Genomic DNA, 23,133 nt, shown 5'->3' with positions numbered 1-23,133 from the left:
GTGCAACCAGGTACCTTAATTGAAATCTCACCTCCAGTTAACCTTTTTTGTGCCAGTGTGGTGTAAACATCCCATCACGCTTCCAAACAGTCTAGCAGTTGTCTTTCAATTCAAGAATTAACACCTGCAAAGGTAAAAAAGGGGAAATGTTTTGCAGGGTGCTTTTGACAATCAGGCCCTATTTCATTGTGATTTGTACCAAGGCCTTTTCTGATGTTTCAGACAGCACAGTGATTTCCCCCAGAAGACTTCACTTGATGGCCACCATCTTGTATGAGCTATAGGACAGGTTAAGACTCTGTAAAAGAGCTGGAGGATCCCTAGACCCAATTCTCAGAAAGATGATGGACTTATTCCAATAGGAGCAAGGGAGTTCACAAATGAAGTAGTTATTATATTGCATCTTGGAGTGAGGGTTTGAAAATATGGGAAAGCTTTGTCACTGTTATAGTTAAAGCTACAAGACACAATCACTTTGCAAACTCCATTTCATTTGGATTAATGTGCTTTAGATTAGCAAGTCATTGGGACAGAACACATGCTATAGGACTGGCTGGTCTCTGACAGACAGATATATAACACAACAAGGATTAACATGTTCTGCCATTTCTTTTAAATTTTTTAGAGAGTTTGTCTGAATGCCTCAGTGCTTTGCAAAAGGCAAACAAAAAACAGAGTGAATGGCTTTAGGCATACAAAAAATCCAGACATCTGAAATGCTTCATTACGGCTAACGCTTTCCTGCTGAAACCAGAGTGCTGTACAGTGCTTTCAACATCTAGTGGTGATCACCTGCATATCCAACAACCTACCTGGGACAATGAAGGAGAGGTTTAAACAAACATTTTTATGTCTCCACAATGAAATATACAAATGCAGATCAAGCACTCATATGCACCAACCATGATCTTTTGTATATATCAGAAGTACATGGCTATTTGAACTACTTTTATTACCCCTGCGTATCCCCATTTCATACAGTCCAGGAAAACAACAAACTATTGTATCTCGGTACAATCTCCATACTAACTTCTATCTTAAGGAAGCTATTTTAAATGAAGATGAGTTTATATGGTAAGAAAAATGTAAAAAATCATGGTTTTTACAAAGCTTTAAATTCAAGGGGCACTTTCCACTTGAAATCTAGTCAGTTTCCAAAAATTAGTTTAAAGGAGTTTCAGGTACTGCATCTGCCCCTGAAAAAAACCCTGCTGATTTTGGTTACTTTACAGAGATATTTTGCTGTCTTTAAATGTTTTTCTCTCCTCTGTTACTGTGTGAAAGACCCACACAAATACCAGAAAAGTAACTGACTGTTCACGAGACAGTGAAATGCACAAAGTAAGCAAACTTTTCTAATCTCTTTCATTTCTAGGCATTTGACGGGTTACTCATGGCAACAATAGATTAAAAAAAAAATCATGCAGCTGCAGAAACTGCCAGCTGGGGATTCGTCTGGAGAACCTGCTTTATTCTTTAGGCAGCTCTACTCAACACTGTGCTCTTACAGGCCTGATCCAACGTCCACTATAGCCAAAGAAAGGACTTCCCTTAATGGCAATGGACTCTGGATCTGCCCCATCAGTTCTTCCTGTGGCATCTCTAATTCTGGCATTTCTAACAGGATCTGCATAAAACTAGATTCTCAGCTGCAGAGAAAGGATCAAAAGATATGAAAGGATAGATTCATATCTCACAAATATGGCAATGTATATCATTTGCAGGAACTGCATATTCCCATATAACTGAGTCAGACTCACTTAATAAAGCACAGCCTTCTGTATCTGGGCCTCCTCTCTGAAACCTGTGCTCTCAGAAACAGCATCTGTTCCAGGGACTTAAATCAAGTCCAGCTTCCTCAAGGCCAGCCAGATCAACAGGGTATGGGAGGATTAAGGCCCTTTCAGACAAATGTAATTAAAATATACAGTATTGAACCAAGTAAACAATGCACACATTCAGCTCTGCGCCTCATGACAAACCTTATAGTGCATGATTTGACCTTAAAATACCTTAGTTCTTCTGTGCCCTGCTGAGCTAGTTGAGTGGCTGGGAAGGGGAGTTGCAGGACATTTTTTGAATTAATAAAAACAACAACAAGGAGTCCTTGTAGCACCTTAGAGACTAACAAATTTATTTGGGCATAAGCTTTTGTGGGCTTTAACCCACTTCATCAGATGCATGGAGTGAAAAATACAGTAAGCAGGTATAAATATATAGCACATGAAAAGATGGTAGTGGCCTTACCAAGTTGGGGGTCAGTGCTAATGAGGCCAATTCAATTAGGGTGGATGTGGCCCATTCCCTCCACCTGCAACAAACCCCGTTGCCAACTCTGTCCACATATCTATTCAAGGGACACCATCATAGGACCTAACCTCATCAGCTACACCATCAGGGGCTTATTCACCTGCATATCTACCAATGTGATAAATGCCATGTGCCAGCAATGCCCTTCTGCCATTTACATTAGCCAAACTGGACAGTCTCTACACATAAGAATAAATGGACACAAATCAGACATCAAGAATTGTAACATTCAAAAACCAGTAGGAGAGCACTTCAGTCTCCCTGGACACTCAATAACAGACTTAAAAGTGCCCATTCTTCAACAAAAAAACTTCAAAAACAGACATCAGAGAGAAACTGCAGAACTGGAATTAATTTGGAAACTGGACTCCATCAAATTAGGCCTGAATAAAGACTGGGAGTGGATAGGTCACTGCAAAAAATAATTTTCCCTCTGTTGATACTCACACCTTTTTGTCAACTGCTGGGAATGGGCCACATCCACCATGATTGAATTGGCTTCGTTAGCACTACAAAAAGTAATTTTCCCTCTGTTGATATTCACCCCTTCTTGTCAACTGTTGGAAATTGGCCACATCCACCCTACTTGAATTGGCCTCGTTAGCACTGACACCCCCCCACACACACACTTGGTAAGGCAACTCCCATCTTTTCATGTGCTGTATATTTATACCTGACTACTGTATTTTTCACTCCATGCATCTCATGAAGTGGGTTATAGCCCATGAAAGCTTATGCCCAAATAAATGTGTTAGTCTCTAAGGTGCCACATGGACTCCTCATTGTTTTTGATCATACAGACTAACATGGCTACCCTTCTGAAGTCTTTGAATTGACACTCATACTGTAAGTGCTCATGGGCTTCAGTGCATATGGTTTTCTTGGTAAGAAAGGCTTGAAGCATAAGACTTAAAAGTGTCACATTTTTGTAAGACATGATTTATCATCAAATGTAAGAGCCTGAATCTCCTTTCACTTACACTAGTGTAAATTGAGCAACCACACTGAATTCAGTGGAGTTACACCATGTAATACCCAGTGCAAGAGGAAAATCAGACCCTGAGACTCTAGGGTAAAAAGAACTTTTATCCTATTGGGTATGCAGAGCCAGCAGACTTTGGGAAAGCTGGAGGACTTCCTTTCCTTTCCTTTGCATGAAAGCTCAAAAGCATGTATGCAATTTAGCTCATAAAGACTGTGGTCTAGCTTCCCAAAGGCCATCCTACTACTTCTTATTAGAGTGTCAGATCCACAGGCTCACAAATGTAAACTTAAGGTCCCGAAGACATTCTGATAATCAAGGAAATATTTTAATTTGAAAAACAAGTTTGTTTTACCATTAACTCTCTCATCTACTTTCTCTTAAAGCCACAGGCAGCAATGATAGTATAAATAATGGAGTTCTGTTTAGCTTCACAGGGGATCGTGCAAGCATTTTCTTTTTTGTCACCAGATATGGGAATTCACCTAGGTTGTTTACTTGTTTCGAATGGAATGCATTAAAAATCCCAAAGTGAAACTTAACTGGAACAGCTGAGAGTCCTCTGGCTGTGTGTTAAAACAAGAGTAGAGTGAATATCATATGATAATTATATATATCTTACACTAGCATCCAAAATCTGAAATAATAATAAGAGAAACTCAAGACAATTAGAAGAATCTAGATGAGCAGCTTGGTTCTTTCCCATCTCTATAATTCCCTGTCCTCCTAAATTCTGATTTTTCTTCTTCTTCATTCATTCCTACTGATTACAGCTCTTTTTGTTGTTGCAAAGTACTCACCCACAAATGTTCAGTACAATGAATCCTTTGATGGCGAGGCGTTATCTTAGCATACCATATGCCCAATGGCAACATATATCAACTTTATCTTTTCCACTCATGGATGAGATGAAAAGTCTAATGACCACTATGCAAACCAGCTTGATTTGGAATGGGACGTTTACACAATGGTTTTCATATCGCCCATTGCAGTGACTTAGCATCAACACTTACTGCATGTAGCCCCAGACGCAATAACCTTTATTTATTAGGAGCAATCTGTTCCCCATGCTATTGCTGGTATTATATGACAAAGAACAAGGAGGAAAAAGAAAGATTCATGATGTAACAGGATGACAGCCCAAGCCTTTGAAGAGAGAGGGACAAAAAGGGTGGTGATGTGGTGCAAAAAAACAGTGCTATGGAGGGCTCCAATCACTAAGTTAAGAATGTGGCTTCTAATCACTGTTCTCTCCTCTCTTGTTCTCTGCTCGGCTTTGGAGAAAATTGCTCTTGAAGAGAGGATACCTTGTTCAAAGTACCAGGTGGCTTTCAACCTTTCATGCTACGAGTTTGTGAGACTCCAGCGCACTTTCACAAGTGCCCAGAGCTGGTGCGAGAGAGGAGGGGGGCACCTCATTTTTATTGAAAATGAGGAAACTCAACAGTTCTTGCAGAATCATATCTCCGAGGACAGGGAGTGGTGGATAGGACTGACCTCAAGTTCCCTTCAGAATGAAACTACAGAAGGTAGGTGATCTCGAAAGAGAAATAGTGCCTTCTTTTAAGTTAGGTTGCAACTTGAAAGAGCTACTACCTCGCTGTAGTAATGCAAGGAAACCCTACTGTAGGGTTCTGCTGATGAGTCACTCATTTGTTCTACTATCATCAGAGGACAGCTAGGGGCATATACCAATGTATTACAGAGCTGCTTCTATTATGAGAGGCATCATGACCCTCTGGACCAGGAGTCTGGGTGTCTGGGTTCTATTCCTAGCTCTGCTACTGACCTTGGACAAGTCACTTCACCTCTTTGCACTTCTTGTCCCCCTCCCACTCTTTGCCTGCCTTGTGTATTTTGACTGTAAACTCCTTGGGGCAGAGACTGTCTTCTAAGATGTTTTTGTAAAGTGAGTAGCCCAGTATGGCCCAGATCTTTGGCTGTGGCCACTAGATACTATTGCAATACATAAAAAGAAAAGGAGAACTTGTGGCATCTTAGAGACTAACAAATTTATTTGAGCATAAGCTTTCGTGAGCTACAGCTCACTTCATCGGATGCATTCAGTGGAAAATACAGTGGGGAGATTTCTAAACATAGAGAACATGAAACAATGGGTGTTACCGTATACACTGTAACCAGAGTGATCACTTAAGGTAAGCTATTACCAGCAGGAGAGCGGGGGCGGGGGACGGGACCTTTTGTAGTGATAATCAAGGTAGGCCATTTCCAGCAGTTGACAAGAACGTCTGAGGAACAGTGGGGAGTGGGGGGAATAAACATGGGGAAATAGTTTTACTTTGTGTAATGACCCATCCACTCCCAGTCTCTATTCAAACCTAAGTTAATTGTATCCAGTTTGCAAATTAATTCCAATTCAGCAGTCTCTCATTGGAGTCTGTTTCTGAAGTTTTTTTGTTGAAGTATTGCCACTTTTAGGTCTGTGATTGAGTGACCAGAGAGATTGAAGTGTTCTCCAACTGGTTTTTGAATGTTATAATTCTTGATATCTGATTTGTGTCCATTTATTCTTTTACATAGAGACTGTCCAGTTTGACCAATGTACATGGCAGACGGGCATTTCTGGCACATGATGGCATATATCACATCGGTAGATGTGCAGGTGAATGAGCCTCTGATAGTGTGGCTGATGTGATTAGGCCCTATGATGGGGATACCCATGTATGGTAACACCCATTGTTTCATGTTCTCTATGTATATAAATCTCCCCACTGTATTTTCCACTGAATGCATCCGAAGAAGTGAGCTGTAGCTCATGAAAGCTTATGCTCAGATAAATTTGTTAGTCTCTAAGGTGCCACAAGTCCTCCTTTTCTTTTTGCGAATACAGACTAACATGGCTGCTACTCTGAAACCTGTCATGTTGCAATACATATAACTACTATTGTTATATGGACCCTATTTGGAAGACCTTACTGAGATCCTATTCAAGCTGATGGCCCATTTTAAACACGCTCACACATCCACACTCATGTAGACAAGAAAGACCATCTCAAATACAAGGCAGGACCTAATTTAATGGCTAGGGAAGGAAACTGTAAGCAAGGAAAACCAAGTTTTATTCATAGCTCTGTTACTGATTTTCTGTGTGACCTGGGGTAAAATCATTTTAACTCTCTCTGCCTTAGTTTTCCCATCTATATATTGGGGATAGAAACAATATTTAATATCTACTAGGAATAACTAGGAATGTTATGCTTCTAACAGAAAAAAAAACCCAATGTTATGCTTGCTTTCTGCTTAACTCATCTCAAATGACTGCAGGGTTGTTCATCAGTTGTAATAATGGGCTAAATCCTGCTCTCCGTAACTCCAGTGTAAATCCATTGTAGACTTGCTCTATACTAGAAAGTCAGAGAATGGAATTAGTCCAGATTTTCACTGGTATAGCAGAGCAGAATTTTGCCCTTTTTTATAGATTTATATACACATAATATAAACATATATATACACATACAAGGTAACTGAGTGAAATTTAAGGACCTGTGATATGCAGGGAATCAAATTAGATGATCAAATGGTCCCTTCTGGCCTTAAACTCAATGAATTTATTAATTAATATACATGATCCAGTACCTAAACGCGATGCAAAAGGGAAACATTTCCTCAGTGAAAATCACTGAGACTTGGAAGACTCTGTTGTGAAAGGTGCTAGGCCTTTAAAAATACAATTTTAAAAGAATACAACCAGAGTCTCTTTCCAGGTCTTCATCCCCCACCTCTTCCAATGGCACAAGCCGAGCTCTGTAATGTACTAACAATACATTCCATAGGCTTTTCAGGAATAGGGTGACCTGATAGCAAGTGTGAAAAATTGGGACGGGGGTGGGGGTAATAGGCACCTATATAAGAAAAAGCCCTAAATATTGGGACTATCCCTATAAAATCAGGACATCCGATCATCCTATTCAGGAACTGCATATGAGCATTTCCATCAAAATCCAGCTTCATATAAGTTTGTCTGACCAATACTGGTGTTTCTCCCCTCATTCACGTTTATGAGACTATATTCTTATTTAAATGGCGATAAATAGACTAGAATCCCCAGTCCACCTTGTGTGTCCATGGACCCCTGAGACATAGGGACTGGCACAGGTTGAGCAGTGCATTTTTGTGGATGTCCTATGTTAAAATGTTGGAAGCATCTCACTGTTAATATTATTATAATGGGTTTGATCCTAGCACCGCAACTCAGGAAAAACTGCCTTTGGCTTCAGTGGGAGATTTGTCTGAGTAAAGACTGCAGGACTTGCATTACAGCTTTGCTTCTTACTGACAATAGCCCACGTCTCCCATGAGGCGTGGCTTGAGCCTCTTCATTGGCACTTGCTACTTGGAGTGGCTGTTCCCCTCTCCTCATATGGTTTGGGTTCTGGGTTCTTTTTTGTGATACTTGGTTTCTCCCTCCAAGGTGACTTTCTCATTGTGCTGAGACATAAAAGGGTGCTGTCCCCTGGGAAACTGAATATGTTGCCACTGCTGGCCAGGAGTATAAAACCTAATACACAGGAAACAGCAAAGTACATCAACACAAACCCCAGCAAAAAATGCCACCAAAACCAACAGTATAACAAAGGGGAACTTTCCTGGGAGCAGGAAATTAGGATCTGGGGAAGGAAAGCATTAGAGTTAATTAACAAGTACTAAAAACATCACCAAATTTCTCACCTCCCACCTCTTCCCAACCCCCAGCACCTTTCCAGGCAGATGGTACTCTGAGGGGTTGCTGCAGCACTGTGAATGTTGGCTGGTTTAAACAAAAAAAGGATCCTCTTACAGTGTCTTTGCCTCTGGTTGGAGCAAGGGCCTCTCCTGGCTCCCTGGGCTGCAGTCCTGTGTATGGTGACCACCTTTCTTAGATGGAGGAAAATGACAAGAAAAATAAGGCACAGCACTTTATTTTAAGGGATATTTTAGGGAAACACCATTTCCCTTAGCATACCACAGATTTTTCTCTCAAATGTACATTTCTACTGCCCTCAGTATGATATAATGCAATTATCATGTTTCAATTTAATGTTTAAAATGGTACTTATAATACATATCAATAAATCTTAAAATCAGTGACAGGTGGTCACCCTCAAAGGGACAAACCAATGAAATAAGGGATGGTCTCTGAAAATAAGGGATGGTTGTTTAACCTACTCAGCTGGCTCTCGGTAGCCGAGTCAGGTCTCTGCTACTCAATGCTGGTCTCTGCAGGGCTGGAACTGCCTGACCCATGCCCTAGATCCCACAGAAGTTCAAAGACTCTCTTTGTGGGGAAGGGGAGTTAATCAGAGACTGATTCTGAACTGTTCTGCTTCTCTCTGAGCTGCTCCCAAACTCCAAATTGAAACGAAAACATGCCTTTATATCTCTGAGTCAGGCCGTCCTCTTCCAGAGCAGATGAGCAGCCCTGACTGCTTGACCCTATCACCTCCCTACTGACCTAAGTAGGAGTTTCTAGTCCATTCTGTCCCAAATCCAGACTCTAGTAGCCTTAATTGTTGTAGTCTAGACTCTGGAGGCTCAGTCCAGAGTTCCAGGAGCTGGCTAACTCCGAGTGATGGTTACAGACATTTTCGATGTGGTTTACTTTGTTCACAGGATCATTGATTTGGTTGGACACTTCAAATATAAGCTACAGCAACTGGCACGAGGATCAGCCGACTCTCTTAGCCAATTGTGGGTACATCCTGAAGAACGCTGGCTACGAATGGGGCATGACAGAAAACTGCAGTCAGGAGTTTGACTTCATTTGTGAATTTGGTAAGGTGCACAGCAGATGGTGCTAGAACTGAGCATGCTGCATTTCAGGCGATGTTTAATTCAGCCAGGATTTGTTAAAAGTCATCATTCAATAAATAAATATCAAGCTTATTTAAAAAAAAACATAAAACCCAGGCAGCTGTCCCCTTTGCCTATCTGCTGGCAGAGGGAAAGATTCAGAGAGGGGTTGAGCGCCAGAGTTAATGGGAGTTGTGGGTACTTAGCACTTCCATGGTACAGGTTCTAATCCCGACAAAGGAAGTGGTTGTTGTATGATATGGATCTTGATTGCAACTAGGGGCAAGGATGGGACTACCCAAGTCATTTCCACATGTGCCCAAAGCGAAGAATAGAAGCAGGTTCCAGAGATGAAAGGCCACTGCATTCACTCACTAGGCAACTAGTGACTGGTTAATTTGGACTCTGAACTCATAGGAGTAACTGGAAATCATTATCTGAGCACGTTCCTCTTGTCTTCTCTCATACCACATCTCCTACAGCACTGCAGCCTGCAGTTTCCCCTAAGGTAAGGGGAGGGTATAGACCCGATAGTTTCCTCTGGCTCTCCAGCAGGAGACCAAACGAATGCAGCCTATTGTAAATCCTGGCTTGGATCCAGCAGCCCTGGAATGGAGTGCTGACTATACTAGTTCATCCAACATACACACCCACATATAAGGAGAATTTGTGCTTCTCATCGGTTTCATGTGAGTGAGGCATTTTAAGCTGCTCATTTGCATAAACTAGAGCTAAGGTCACAGGCATCTTAGTATTATTCAAGATAGTTAAGTCCAAAGCAGACTGCGAGGAGTTAGGGGGGGATCTCACAAAATTGGATTACTGGGCAACAAAATGACAGATTAAAATTCAATGATGATAAATGCAAAGTAAGGATATTGGAAAAAATAATCCCAAATATACACATATAATGATGGGTTCTAAATTAGCTGTTAGCACCCAAGAAAGAGTTCTTGGAGTCCCTGTGGATAGTTCTCTGAATACTTCTGCTCAGTGCACAGCAGTGGTCAAAAAGGCTAACAGAATGCTAAGAACTATTAGGAATGGGACAGAAAATATCAGAATGCCATTATATAAATCCATGGTGCACCCACACTGCTTTTAAATACTGAATCCAGTTCTGGTTGCCCCATCTCCAAAGGATTTAATGGAACTGGGAAAAGTTCAGAGAAGTGCAGCAATGATGATCAAGGTTATGGAACAGCTATAAAGGAGAGACTAAAAAAGATTAGGGCTGTTCTACTTAATAAAAGAGACAACTAAGGGGGGTGGATTATGATACAGGTCTACAAAATCATGAATGGTGTGGAGAAAATTAATAGAGAAGTGTTATTTACCCTTTCCCATGCTACAAAAATGTGGGCTTACCCGAGGAAATTAATAGGTAGCAGGTTTAATACAAACAAAAGGAAGCATTTTTTCACACAACGCACAACTAACCTGTGGAACTCATTGCCATGGAATGTTGTGATGGCCAAAAGCATGACTGGATTTTAAAAAGAACTGGATACTTTCACGGAGGATAGGTCCATCAATGGCGAATTGCCGAGATGGTCAGGGATGCAACCCTACGCCTAGGGCAACCCTAAACCTCTAACTATCAGAGGCTGGGAGTGGAAGACGGGGTGAATCACTTCAGAAGTGCCCTGTTCAGTATACTCCCCCTGAAGCTCTGGGCCATTGTCACAGAAAAGATATTGGACAAGATGGTCTGACCCAGCCTGGCAGCTCTTTTGCAGCACAGTCTGGCTGCAGGTTGACTAATATACACAATCTCTGAATCCAGTGTTCAGGCAGAGGCTGCAACAAGCTCTAGCAATGCTCCTGCCCTGCTCCACTGTCAAGTACAGTATTTTATGTATTTAAAATTAAAACAGGAATTTTTATTTACAACCAGAATTATCACCTCTCTCTTTGGAAGGAGGTCAGTGTTCATTACCACAGGGCCTAATCCAAAACCCTTTAAACTCAAAGGGACTCTTTCCATTGATTTCGCTGCAATGAGGTTTAGATCAGGCCTTTAATGAGCAATATTAGGGGTTCAAAATGGATTAATTTTGCAATGGGTTCCCTTACATTATTTGAAGCATAGAAACTCCTGGCATCAATCAACCATTTCAGAGACTGATCCAAATCACTGACTTGTTTTCAATATCTCCAGTCCATATCCACCAAGGCACAAATAAACTTCATTAATAGTTAGAGCAGGGGAGCGGGAGAGAGAACTATGTTCTTTTACCAGTTCTGCATGCTCTGAGTCTAGTCCTATGTCCACGGAGGTCAATGGCAGTCTTTTCATTGGCTTCACTGGGTGTTGGCTTGAGCCCTATGTGATCTTTAGCAGCTCACATAACCGCATTATACATCAGTTTGCCCATGTGTAAAACGGGAATCACAGTATTTACCACCCCACCCCCCGGGCTATTGTATGGGTTGAATAATACTTCTAATATGCTTGAATCCTCAACGTGAATGTCTCTAAGGTCTGACAATCTAATCTAAGTGATCCTGTGACTAGATATTCAGATACAATGTTGGCAAGTGCAGTATAAAAGCACAGATAGATAGATGGACTTGTAACTAAGCTTTCCTCCCTTCTGTCATTCTTCCCAGAACTTTTCATGCTTCTCTGTCTGCAGTTAGAGCTTCACAGACCTTGTGGAATTTATTCTTTCCATTCCGCTGTTAGATGCATAATAAACCATAGCACTATACTGTAGTCAAAATACACATTTCTAAACAGGTTTTGAATGGATAGTGTTAGTCAATGTGTTACCTAGGGAGGTGGTGGAATCTCCTTCCTTTGAGGTTTTTAAGGTCAGGCTTGACAAAGCCGTGGCTGGGATGATTTAGTTGGGGATTGGTCCTGCTTTGAGCAGGGAATTGGACTAGATGACCTCCTGAGGTTCCTTCCAACCGTGATATTCTATGATTCTATGAATTAATCCTACTTTTGTAAAGCATAAATGCCATGCAAAAGTTGCTGAGGGAGCAGCTATAATGACAACCTTCTTTGTGGAAGGGGGGGGGGGGAAGCACTAGATAATAGCCCCAATTAGAATTTAACAGCAAATTATGTTACAAGCTTATTTAGACAGCTCTAATCTGTAATCTGGTCATGTTGCTATAGATACAGCTAGGCTTAGATTTAGCCATTAAATAAGGATAGCACACAATTACCACAGTGTGCACACACTGGCACTGCTAATTAAGACTTTCAAGAGGAATGGTCTCAGTTCCATTGGAGAATGATGTACTTAAATCTGGGGCAATTGAAGCAATGTTCCTCTGTGGCTCCCGTAAGTGACACCAAGGGTTTTCAGGCAGTTTCAACTGTCTAATCCTAGACAGTTATCAGCTTGCCCCTCAAAGAATAAGGTATGTGTGTTTAGGGGCATGATCTTGCCATGCTTACTCACCCACACAGTCCCACTGAAGTCAATGGGACTTCACATGTGAGTAAGGGGTGCTCCCATGTGTAGGCTGCAGTCAAGCTCTCTATTGAATAAGTAGGCTTTTCTCCTGAGCAACTTCCTGAGCCTAAAGCAGATCACACATTACCTAGGGGCTGTTTCTGATCTTACAAGTAGCCTGAAACCTTTAAGTATTGCTGGTCAAAACTTTTAAATGAAAAATTTTTGAATTAATTTTTTTTCAATGTTCTTCATTTTTAATTCACTTTTAATTTTTTAAGAAATGAAGTCTGTAAAACTGTTCTTTTTTTGGTTTTCAAAACCAAAAATATGATGGGTTTTGTTCTTTGCCCCCCTCCCCTTTTCTTCTCATTTTCCCCATTTTCTTCTTCTTTTTCTTTAGTTGTTGTCATTCTACTGGGTGAGAAGAAAAAAGGGAGAGAAAGGGGGGAAACAACAAAAACTGAAAATTTTTGGTTTACTTTTTTTTGTCAAAAAACCCCAGATATTTCAATAAAATGAATTCAAAACAAAAGGCATTATTCATTAAAAAAACTGATGAAAAATTACAACCAACTTTACCTTTTTGTTTTCCATCCCAGTGTCACTTAAACTTGTTTTTTTTAATACACACACTGTGCAGAGCCTTCCACCCCTCACTTCCTTCATACCGCAAATACAGCTTTCTGCTCATTCTAACAGTCATTGAGGAGCCAGCATACTAACAGTTGAGACTAGAGCAAGAGCTGATCAAAAAAGGGAGAGAGGGAGGAAACTGCAGTTTCCCCCAGGCCCCCGCTCCCATTTTTTCACAATTCTTAAACATTTCAACCAGCTCTGTAGTTGTTCAAAAATTGAGAAAGTTTCATGAAAATTCCATCTGCATTCCCCCCCTTTTTAAAAAATGTTGCAATTTTGTCAACATTTCAAAATTCAAAAAAACCCAACTCCATTTCAAAATAACTTTAGTTGAGACCCACCTTCAGGATCCACATGGCGGGGGGGGTTCCTCATTTCTTGGGCAGGATAAGACAACACAGATTCGTGGTAGCGGAGAAACTGTTCCTAGTCCCTGTGGCAGAGGATGAAAATAGGGCAGAGCCTGCACTGTATATCCTTGTCTGAGATGACATCTGCTCTTCCTTTTCCATCAGAATCTGGCCACAGCATTGCTTGTGATAACTTCAATGCCACCATGCAATGTGGATCAGGAGAAGTCATTCAGATTGGTGACAGTTTCTATGGGCGGAAGACCCCTCACTACTGTGTATTGGAGACTCCCCTCCAGCTTGACACGGAAGAGGATTGTAGCTGGACCAGTGTCAAGGATGAAGTAGCAGGTAAATATCTCATTGCAGCATTTGTCAGAGTTCTACAGTAAACACTACAATGTGTGGTACGTAAAACAACTTACCTTGCTTTATTTCAGTGGATGTTCATGGGTCAAATTCTGCTCACAGTAACACCAATGCAAGGCCAGAGTTGAGTTTTATATTAGTGTTAGTGACAGCAGAATTTGGCCCATTACTGGCAAATAAAAACTACATATACGTAAGCTTGATTCTAGCTGCCTTCTCCTATATAGCCCATTGTCCCGTGGTTTCAGCCACTAATCTAGGATTTGGGAGATCGGGACTCATGTCCCTATTCTGCTAGAGACTTCCTGTGTGACCTTGGGCAAGTCACTTGACCTCTCTGTGCTTCAGTTTCACATTTGTAAAGTGGGGATGATAACAGTACTTTTCTGCCTCACAGGGGTGTTGTGAGGATAAATACACTAAACATTGTGAAGCACTTGATGCTGTTCTGATGAAAAAGCTCTATACAGAAGCTAGCTGTTATTACGATTCAGCTGTGCACTTCTTATGTTTTTAGCTTTGCTCGTTTTTTCACAGCATGATCAAAAGCTTTCACTGTCATTTCACTGCAGTTTTCTCAGCAGAATTTAGGTTCATGCCTTGTTCCTTCTTTCTATCAGACTAAGATTTTATGGAACACATTTCATTGTTTATTGCTAAGGCAGTGACAGTTGAAGTGAAACCTCATGGAAGAAAAGTACATGTATGAAGGTGAAAAAGACTGGTATTTATCCACCAGATTTTAGGCTACAAAGTTTTCTATTCACTTGGGACTTTATTCATCCATTGTTTCCTTTGCACAAATCCCATTAAAGTCAATTTCTTCCCACATTTCTCTTGTCTCTCTAGCATGGAACCTGCACAATATCATTGACTCTAATTCATTATTTCATCTTTATGTTTATCTTTCCATCCTATTTAGTTATCATGTCAATTTCATCTACTAAACACCTAAAAATGGGTTCTACTTTATAATTGACACAACTATAAATTCAATGCACATCTTAGTTCCTTCCACTTTTGTAATAGTAATAGGGGTTTTTTTGCTGGTCTCCATCCAAAGCATGACTGATTCAAAAATCATGCAGCTTGTCTGATCATCTGTTCCTCATAGAATCATAGAATATCAGGGTTGGAAGGGACATCAGGAGGTCATCTGGTCCAACCCCCTGCTCAAAGCAGGACCAATCCCCAACTAAATCATCCCAACCAGGGCTTTGTCAAGCCTGACCTTAAAAACTTCTAAGGAAGGAGATTCCACCACCTCCCTAGGTAACGCATTCCAGTGTTTCACTACCCTCCTAGTGAAAATTTTTTCCCTAATATCCAACCTAAACCTCCCCCACTGCAACTTGAGACCATTACTCCTTGTTCTGTCATCTGCTACCACTGAGAACAGTCTAGATCCATCCTCTTTGGAACCCCCTTTCAGGTAGTTGAAAGCAGCTATCAAATCCCCCCTCATTCTTCTCTTCTGCAGACTAAACAATCCCAGTTCCCTCAGCCTCTCCTCATAGTCCTGTGTTCCAGTCCCCTACTCATTTTTGTTGCCCTCCTCTGGACGTATTCCAATTTTTGCACATCCTTCTTGTAATGTGGGGCCCAAAACTGGACACAGTATTCCAGATGAGACCTCACCAATGTCGAATAGAGGGGAACGATCACATCCCTCGATCTGCTGGCAATGTCCCTACTTATACAGCCCAAAATGCCACTGACCTTCTTGGCAACAACGGCACACTGTTAACTCATATCCAGCTTCTTGTCCACTGTAACCCCTAGGTCCTTTTCTGCCCCTCTTTTCCCCATTTTTCCATTACAGAACTATGTTTGGTCATTTCCTTTCACCACTTCCACAACATGAGTGTAAGGTTCTGTCTCAGGCATTTAAAGTCCTTCTCTCCAGATTTATATATTATCTGTGTAAACTGTTTTCTGAATATGTATTAGACAGACTCTCCACTCAGTCCCTTGTTGGTCCATATAGCTATATTTTTACTAGTTGCCAATTCTAAATGTTGGGCTGTTGCTGAGATTCTGGGCCAGACAAAATCAAAACTGGTTCTATCCTTCTTAACTTTGTTTTTTGTTTGTTAAGCACTTCAGTGCTTTTGAAAAGCAGCCAGTTAACTACATAATAAAGTAAAAAGTAAAATGGGACTTTGCTCAGAAACTGATGGCATGAAAATGCCCCTTTTTTACTTCAATACCTAGCTTTTCTTTGAGTTGTTGTAAAGTTTAAAGTTTTGTACTTTAATATATCAAATGCCAGTGCACATGAGACTATGATGCCTTCCAGGACAGTGCCACGGACTCCAGGCATGCCAGGTGGCATCAGATGGGACCTTCTTTGGAGATCCTTGTCCTACATTGGGGAGCTACTTGTCTGTTCAATATCACTGCATGGAAGGTAAGTATTAAAGTTGTAGTCATAGTGCCCATACTGTACAATGTTTTAACATTGTGACTGGTGATATATCTCCTTAAAATAGTTTTAGAAGTTAGAGACAAGTCTGAACCAAGAATATCAGACATGGATCTGAAATTCCCCAGTGTCTAAGGAGGTTCCAATCCAACATTCAGGTTGGGATCCATCACACAGAGAAAGCCCCAAGTGGAGAAGTTCAGGTCCAGATCAAAATTTCCCCCAAATCCCAGGGGTTCCAACGGTGCTGTTCCAAGTTCAGGTTCAACTTTAAAGACAGACATTTGCTTTCTTTAATAATTTAATTATATGTGTGTGAGTGAACTCAGTACTTGTGAAAGATGCTGGCATGTTAGCAGTGGATATTTTAATGTATCCACACATAACCCTTCTGCCAATGGCATCAGCAGCAACAAGGGCCAGATCCTTATTTTAGGGGATTTTCAATAATTCCTTAATTCTTGGTTCAAGCCCCCATCCGGTAATCTGGGAACCTAAACCACTCTGGGGCCTTTGCTAGGCAAATCTGTACCCACTCTCAAGCACAGAGGTTTAAACAAATTAATTTTATTGGGGGGGGAGAGAAAAGGAAAGACCAGGTTGAACTAGAACAAATATTTCCAGTTCAATACCTTCCACCACCATTTACCTCGGGGTGTATAAATCACAGTCCCAAATAATTAGACCCTGAATGGCTGATGCAGTTTGTTCTGCCTCCCAGCCTCCCATCTCACTTTGTGGGTCCCCAACTTCCTCACTCATAGCTTGTGATTCCAAGAGTCCAGGAGGACAATCAGGGTCCCTGTTTCGTAGATAGCTCTCTGATTTCAGCAGCTAGGACAGGGAGACCTCACCAGAGTCACTAGGTTGACAGACTGTTACTATGACAGGTTTCAGAGTAGACTGACTATGAATTCCTCTGTTCCCACTAAAAGAAAAGGAGTACTTGTGGCACCTTAGAGACTAACAAATTTATTAGAGCATAAGCTTTTGTGAGCTACAGCTCACTTCATCGGTGCATTTGGTGGAAAAAACAGAGGGGAGTGCATCCGATGAAGTGAGCTGTAGCTCACGAAAGCTTATGCTCTAATAAATTTGTTAGTCTCTAAGGTGCCACAAGTACTCCTTTTCTTTTCGTGAATACAGACTAACACAGCTGCTTCTCTGAAATCTGTTCCCACTGTAATGCATGCAACTGCTCTCACTCTGCTGTGACCTATAGGGGAATGCAACTGCTACTTTGCTCTGTCTGCTGCTCACGTGACCAAAACTGCTGCAGGGTTCTGACCTCTGCTTGCCACTGGCTAGACAACTGAAACCTCTGGTGATCTCTGCTCCCCTAAAGCAATTACAGCTCTTAGCTCAGCTCTTCTAGATATAAGGGGACCAGTGGTGTTATGAACCCCTCAGGATCCCTACCACCAAGAACAATGCACTCTCTGCCCTTTCTCTCTGGCTTTGTCCAGGGCCTCTTACCGGACTAGGGTTGCCAATTCTGACTGAAGCTATTCCGGAAGATTTTTTGCCCCCAACATTACGTAATGTCATTTTCTTAAAATATCGTATTAAAATCTCCTGGATTGCTTTCACTAGTCACCAGGAGATGGATACCGATTCCAGGAGATTACAGGCCAATCCTGGAGGGTTGGCCACCTTATACCCCCACCTCAGCAAACATCACTTTCATCAGGATGACTTCATACCCAGTCATTGTCCAGGCTTTGCCCAGGGAGGTTCCCAATGGGGTAATCTCAAAAATATGGGCCCTAAGTACAAAACTTAGTCAAATTATATATCCCAGTGTCCCCAAACTACTTGCAGTTAATATGTAAATAAGATACTGCCTCGCACAGTTGACTTCCCTTGCTCTCCAGTAGATGACAGCAGAGAACAGAGTTGATATTTAAATGAGGTACTGCCTCATTTAAACTCCCCTTGCTCTCCAGCAGATGCCATCAGAGAGTTCACTCAGTTACCTCCCATCTCTGGTAGGTGTCAAGCCACAGGGCTTACACAGAGCATAGGTGTAGCTGAGGCAGTAAATAGCACAAGTATCCTCAAAACTGCCTCAACAAAGTGGCTCAGCTGTGACAAAGAAGGGCTACTCCTAAATTTCCATGTCCATTCAATCCTTGGCTTCTCTGCTAAGAAGTTATCAGTTAGTGTGGCACAGACACTTGTCCCCCCAGAACTGAAATGAGGCCACCAAACAGCCCTCAGATAGTCCTGAACTGGACTGGAGTAGGACCAATGATCCAGAGGTGAATCTATAGCCTACTACCTGTGCCCTGAGCTACACAGTCCCCCAATTTTTTCTTCCTTGAGCTCCATGTTCTCAAGGAAGGCTAGGCTGGAATAGTGAAGCACTCTCTGGAAAAGGATATGGCTAAATACAGATTAATTGCATAAGAAGAGTATGCTTAACAAGAAAGATCATGTAAGATGACAGCTGTATCGGGCTTTGAATAAATATATATGACTAGGAATTTCAAGTATGTACAAAACAAGAATATAATTATGTTTCAACAAGTTTCAGAGTAGCAGCCGTGTTAGTCTGTATTCCCAAAAAGAAAAGGAGTACTTGTGGCACCTTAGAGATTAACAAATTTATTTGAGCATAAGCTTTCGTGAGCTACAGCTCACTTCATCGGATGCATTTGCTGTAGCTCATGAAAGCTTATGCTCTAATAAATTTGTTAGTCTCTAAGGTGCCACAAGTACTCCTTTTCTTTTTATGTTTCAACAAGAATCATGACAAGCAAAACGATGAGCAGGTGATGATGCTGTGCTCTGTGCATTATGTTTTACAGGTTTGCAGCTGGCCATGACTGATACGTGCTTTATCTTTGAAAATATTACAGTTTCTTTGAAATGGCTACTCTCTCCCTATTCTGGCAACCTCTCCTGTATCATTAGCACTGGAGATGGACACACTATTGATCCCTATTACCCTCTAACGTAAGATGAAGATTTTGTACATGATTTTACAGAAAGGCTAAGGATTTTTTAGTTTTAGAGGTTTTGGGGGTATTTTGTGTTTCAAGTCGCTTAAAATTAGATGCTGCAAATAAAGCAGTGACAGGACATGCAGGCAAAATGTGTGGATTGTGCTGTAATTTGCTTTGAAATTGTTAAAAAACAGCAATGCCTATTCTGTCAAGCTGCCAGGCATGATCTTTCATCTGCTCAGTATGAGTGAATTCCTATTCCTTCTAGTGAGCTTTAATATAAATTCTGTACACATACAATTACTGTAAATTCTGTACACACACAATTGAGAAACCTGCTGCCCTTCTAAGGAGAAACTGGCAAGGAGCTTAAGGCTAATATTTTGTTGTTTTTTTTCCAAAGAGTATTTTGCCATATTATTGAAAATGGTCCCATTATGCTTTATTTTTCTTTATTTTTTTTCTAATTCCATGAAAACCTGGATTCTTCATTGCTGACTATTTTAAATCAAGACTGGATGTTTTTCTAAAAGTTATCCTCTAGGAATTATTTTGGGGAAGTTCAATGGCTGGGTTATACAGGAGGTCAGACTAGAGGGTCACAGTGGTCCCTTCTGGCTTTGGAATCTATGAACTTTTTCTTTTAACAACCGAATATTTTTCTGCAGTATTTGAAAATCACATCTTGCTGCATTGTTCTAGTGCAGGGAAATCCAGAGAGAGAAACAGCCTAAAAACTCATCCATCTACTTACAAATCCAAGATGAGCGAAATGAAAAAAACAAAGAGCAGAAAGGGCGAAAAGTAAAGTGGCTGTTCCACATTCTTTCAGTGTTAATAGCTTATGGTGTTATTAATGACAAAGGTAAAGAGCTTTATAAAAAAAACATAGTATTATTTTTAGCTTGTCCATGTCTCAGCAAGTGAACATTTTTTATTGTTACCTCATTCCCTCACTCCTCCACTAACCTGGTTTGTCTGTTTCTGCCACCTATTATGTCTTGTTTGACACCTAGGCTGGGTGCGCTATAGGGCAGGGATTGTCTCCTATGGCCATGTATTACTCAGAAAAAGTGGTCCAGCTGAGATTGTGCTTAACCCACCTCAGCTGACGCATATTAGCTAAGCCTTATCTAAACTCAACCTTTTTCATAGTCAAAATAAGACCTTTATTATTTTATTATGTCTAAACAATGCCTCACGTAACATGGCCCTGACCTTTGACTGAGCTTCCTAGGTGGTACTGTAATAAAGAAATAGTTCATAAATAATGGTCCCAGGGATATTTATTTTCTGCATTTATTTGCATTCCATGGTTTCTCTCACCTCCTTATTCTGCTGTGGGCTTTGAGCAGGGTTAGACAGCATGGGGAGAGATTTTCAGAAGCCCTTAAGGGAAGTAATTGGGACTTGTGATCCTAAATCCCTTAGGTGCTTTGGAGGATCTTCCCTGTATTGTTACAAACCCCAGTGGCTGCAGGAGCCTTTTCTATAGAAGTGTGCCTACCACTGATGCTGCTAGTAAAGCTGCACCAGTGTTAGCAATGAGAAGACATTTTTGCCAGCAAACCCAAACTGTCATGAGCAGGGCATGGGCAGTCTGAGCTAGTGCCTGGAGCAGGAGTTGGGAGCAAGCTCAGGGCAGATACCAGGAAATCAGATTCCAGGGTAGACTGACAGTTAGGAGACCGGCAGGGTCAGGTTACCAGGAGATCAGAGTCAGGCAATAGGAGTAGGTAGCAACAGGGAAGCAGTCCTGGGAAGGGGAGGGGGCACTCACTTGAATGGACAACTTCTTGTTCCTGGTTTAAATAGAAACAGGGAACCAATCAGGACGCCCAGCGTTCCACCAATCAGATGCCAGGATTGGAGTCCTCTGTTGGAGTTCAGCTTCTAGTTTTGAGAACTTGTTAGCAAGTCACTGGGTGGTAGGTTGGAACTTACTGGTGCCTGTGGACTGGGCTTCGAGACCCGCATTCCCCGACACAAGCATAGATAAGACCATGCTTAGGGAGAGAAAAATAGGCTAGCACTGGGATGATCTTGCAAGATGCTGAGTATCCTCAGCTCCCACTGACTTTAGCAGTAGGTTAAATATGGGGATGAAAAATTGGGAGAGAAGAAATGTAGTGTGCCCATCCTCGACATACCATGTTACAACATATGAGTTGGGGACAGGGAGACAAACTTAACCCCGGAATAATATGCAAGCAAAATAGGAATTGGTGTGGTTGCAGAAGATAACAATCTCCCTTAGAGCCATAATTCAGGAATGGTGGCCATTGCTTTCAGATCAGACAGCTATAAATCTCTCAGTGCAACCTTCCATGACAATTGGATGTCCCCTTTGCATTTTAAGCTTGTCCAGCAATGTGACACACCAGTATGCCTCTCCTGGAGAGTTTACTGTCTTCGTGGAATGCACAACCAGTGAATGGCACGTCACAGCACAAAAACTGGTGACAGTTCAGGATAAGATGGACCAGCTCAGCATTACTGGGTGCTACAGCAAGTATGAATCAGGAAACAGTTCTCACTGCAGGACCCTGTACGGGGAGATGTTATGGATCCAAGTTGAACTTAATGGAGGTGAGAGTAACCAGTTTGCACAGTTAAGTGGCAGGTTCAGTGGGTACAAGCAGAATCTCCACTAAGCAAATCTGTATTTCTTTAAATGAAAGCTTTCACTAAATGTTAACTTTTTCAAACTAACTTCACCCATCCTCATGCTAGGGAGTCTATGTTATAGCTTCTGCAACTTTTCAGATGTGAGCACAACCCTTTTTCTCTTCTGGATATGTCTGACAATCAAGGAGCACACAGGCCTAAAGAATATACCCTGCTCTTATTGGCACTGTGTTTAATAGTTAGAGCAGGGGCACTGGGAGTCCCATTCCTTGGTTTCTGGCTCTGCACAGACTCGTGTGGCCTTGAGCAAATCACATAACCAGGCTGTGCCTCAACTGCCCAAATGCATAAAAAATATAGCAATATTTACCTACCTCCGATGGAGGTTGTTAGGATTAATTCATATTTGTAAAGCATTCTGAGAACCTTGGGGAAAGCTGCTAAATAACTGCAAAGGATGATAATTATTATATATTAGAGGTGCGTGAATAATTCATTACAAATCACTTATTAGATGAATTTGTCACAAAAAGACTGATTTTTCTCAATTCGTAGAATCATAGACTATCAGGGTTGGAAGGACCTCAGGAGGTCATCTAGTCCAACCCCCTACTCAAAGCAGGACCAATCCCCAACTAAATCATGTGTTTGTTATTCAAAATTATTTACGGAATAATTTCTATAGATGGTTCTTGGTCTGCAGCTTGTGTTGAACATTTTCAATAATCAATATTCATGCTGTTTTGATTGGACACATATTTCTTGATCCTGCCAGGGAGCTGGGTGAACACTCTGGCTCCAATCCAGTAAGGCACATAAGCATGTGCTTAACTTTAAGCACAAGTCCCACTGAAGTCAACAGGAATTCTCAGAGCCTTAAAGTTAAGCATGTGCTTAAGTGCTTTGCTGAATCAGGGCCAAAGTGCTCAGCACCTTGTAGGATCATGCCCCATGGCACGTCTCTAGTCCTTGACTGGGTGATCAGACCTCTTAGAATAAGACTTCTAGTCTACATACTCGTGATTAAGAATTCAATATTATTTGCTTGAATTTTGTTGTTTCACCTTACATTCCTTCCTTCATTTGTTAGAATAATCATAAAAAGCAAACACAAAAGAGGGTACAAAAACAGATGAAGTGAATGCATTTAAAAACTGAGATGAATGTTTGCAGAACATTGTTGCAATAGTTGCCCAGCTTGGTTATTTATGCCCCTGAATGTGACATGGAACAGGTAGAGTTGGATGATCTGGGACTAAGTTCTGAAATCCTACTTTCC

The 23,133-nt window shown here is 41.4% G+C and overlaps 1 protein-coding gene across 1 annotated transcript in view; it reads left to right on the top strand.

Moving 5' to 3' along the window:
• Positions 1–4,520: 4,520 nt before the first annotated feature.
• PKD1L2 (polycystin 1 like 2) overlaps positions 4,521–23,133 on the top strand; it is a 71,262-nt gene continuing 52,649 nt past the window's right edge. The window contains exons 1-6 of the mRNA XM_043495247.1: positions 4,521–4,821; positions 8,903–9,064; positions 13,650–13,835; positions 16,153–16,263; positions 19,089–19,236; positions 21,586–21,815. Coding sequence (XP_043351182.1) covers positions 4,521–4,821; positions 8,903–9,064; positions 13,650–13,835; positions 16,153–16,263; positions 19,089–19,236; positions 21,586–21,815 — 1,138 coding nt within the window. The remainder of the gene's footprint in view (positions 4,822–8,902; positions 9,065–13,649; positions 13,836–16,152; positions 16,264–19,088; positions 19,237–21,585; positions 21,816–23,133) is intronic.

Source organism: Dermochelys coriacea, chromosome 12, assembly GCF_009764565.3.
Source record: "Dermochelys coriacea isolate rDerCor1 chromosome 12, rDerCor1.pri.v4, whole genome shotgun sequence".
Lineage (NCBI taxonomy): Eukaryota > Metazoa > Chordata > Testudines > Dermochelyidae > Dermochelys > Dermochelys coriacea.
Note: the sequence above shows the minus strand (reverse complement) of the source record. Positions and strands in the feature narration are given on the sequence as shown.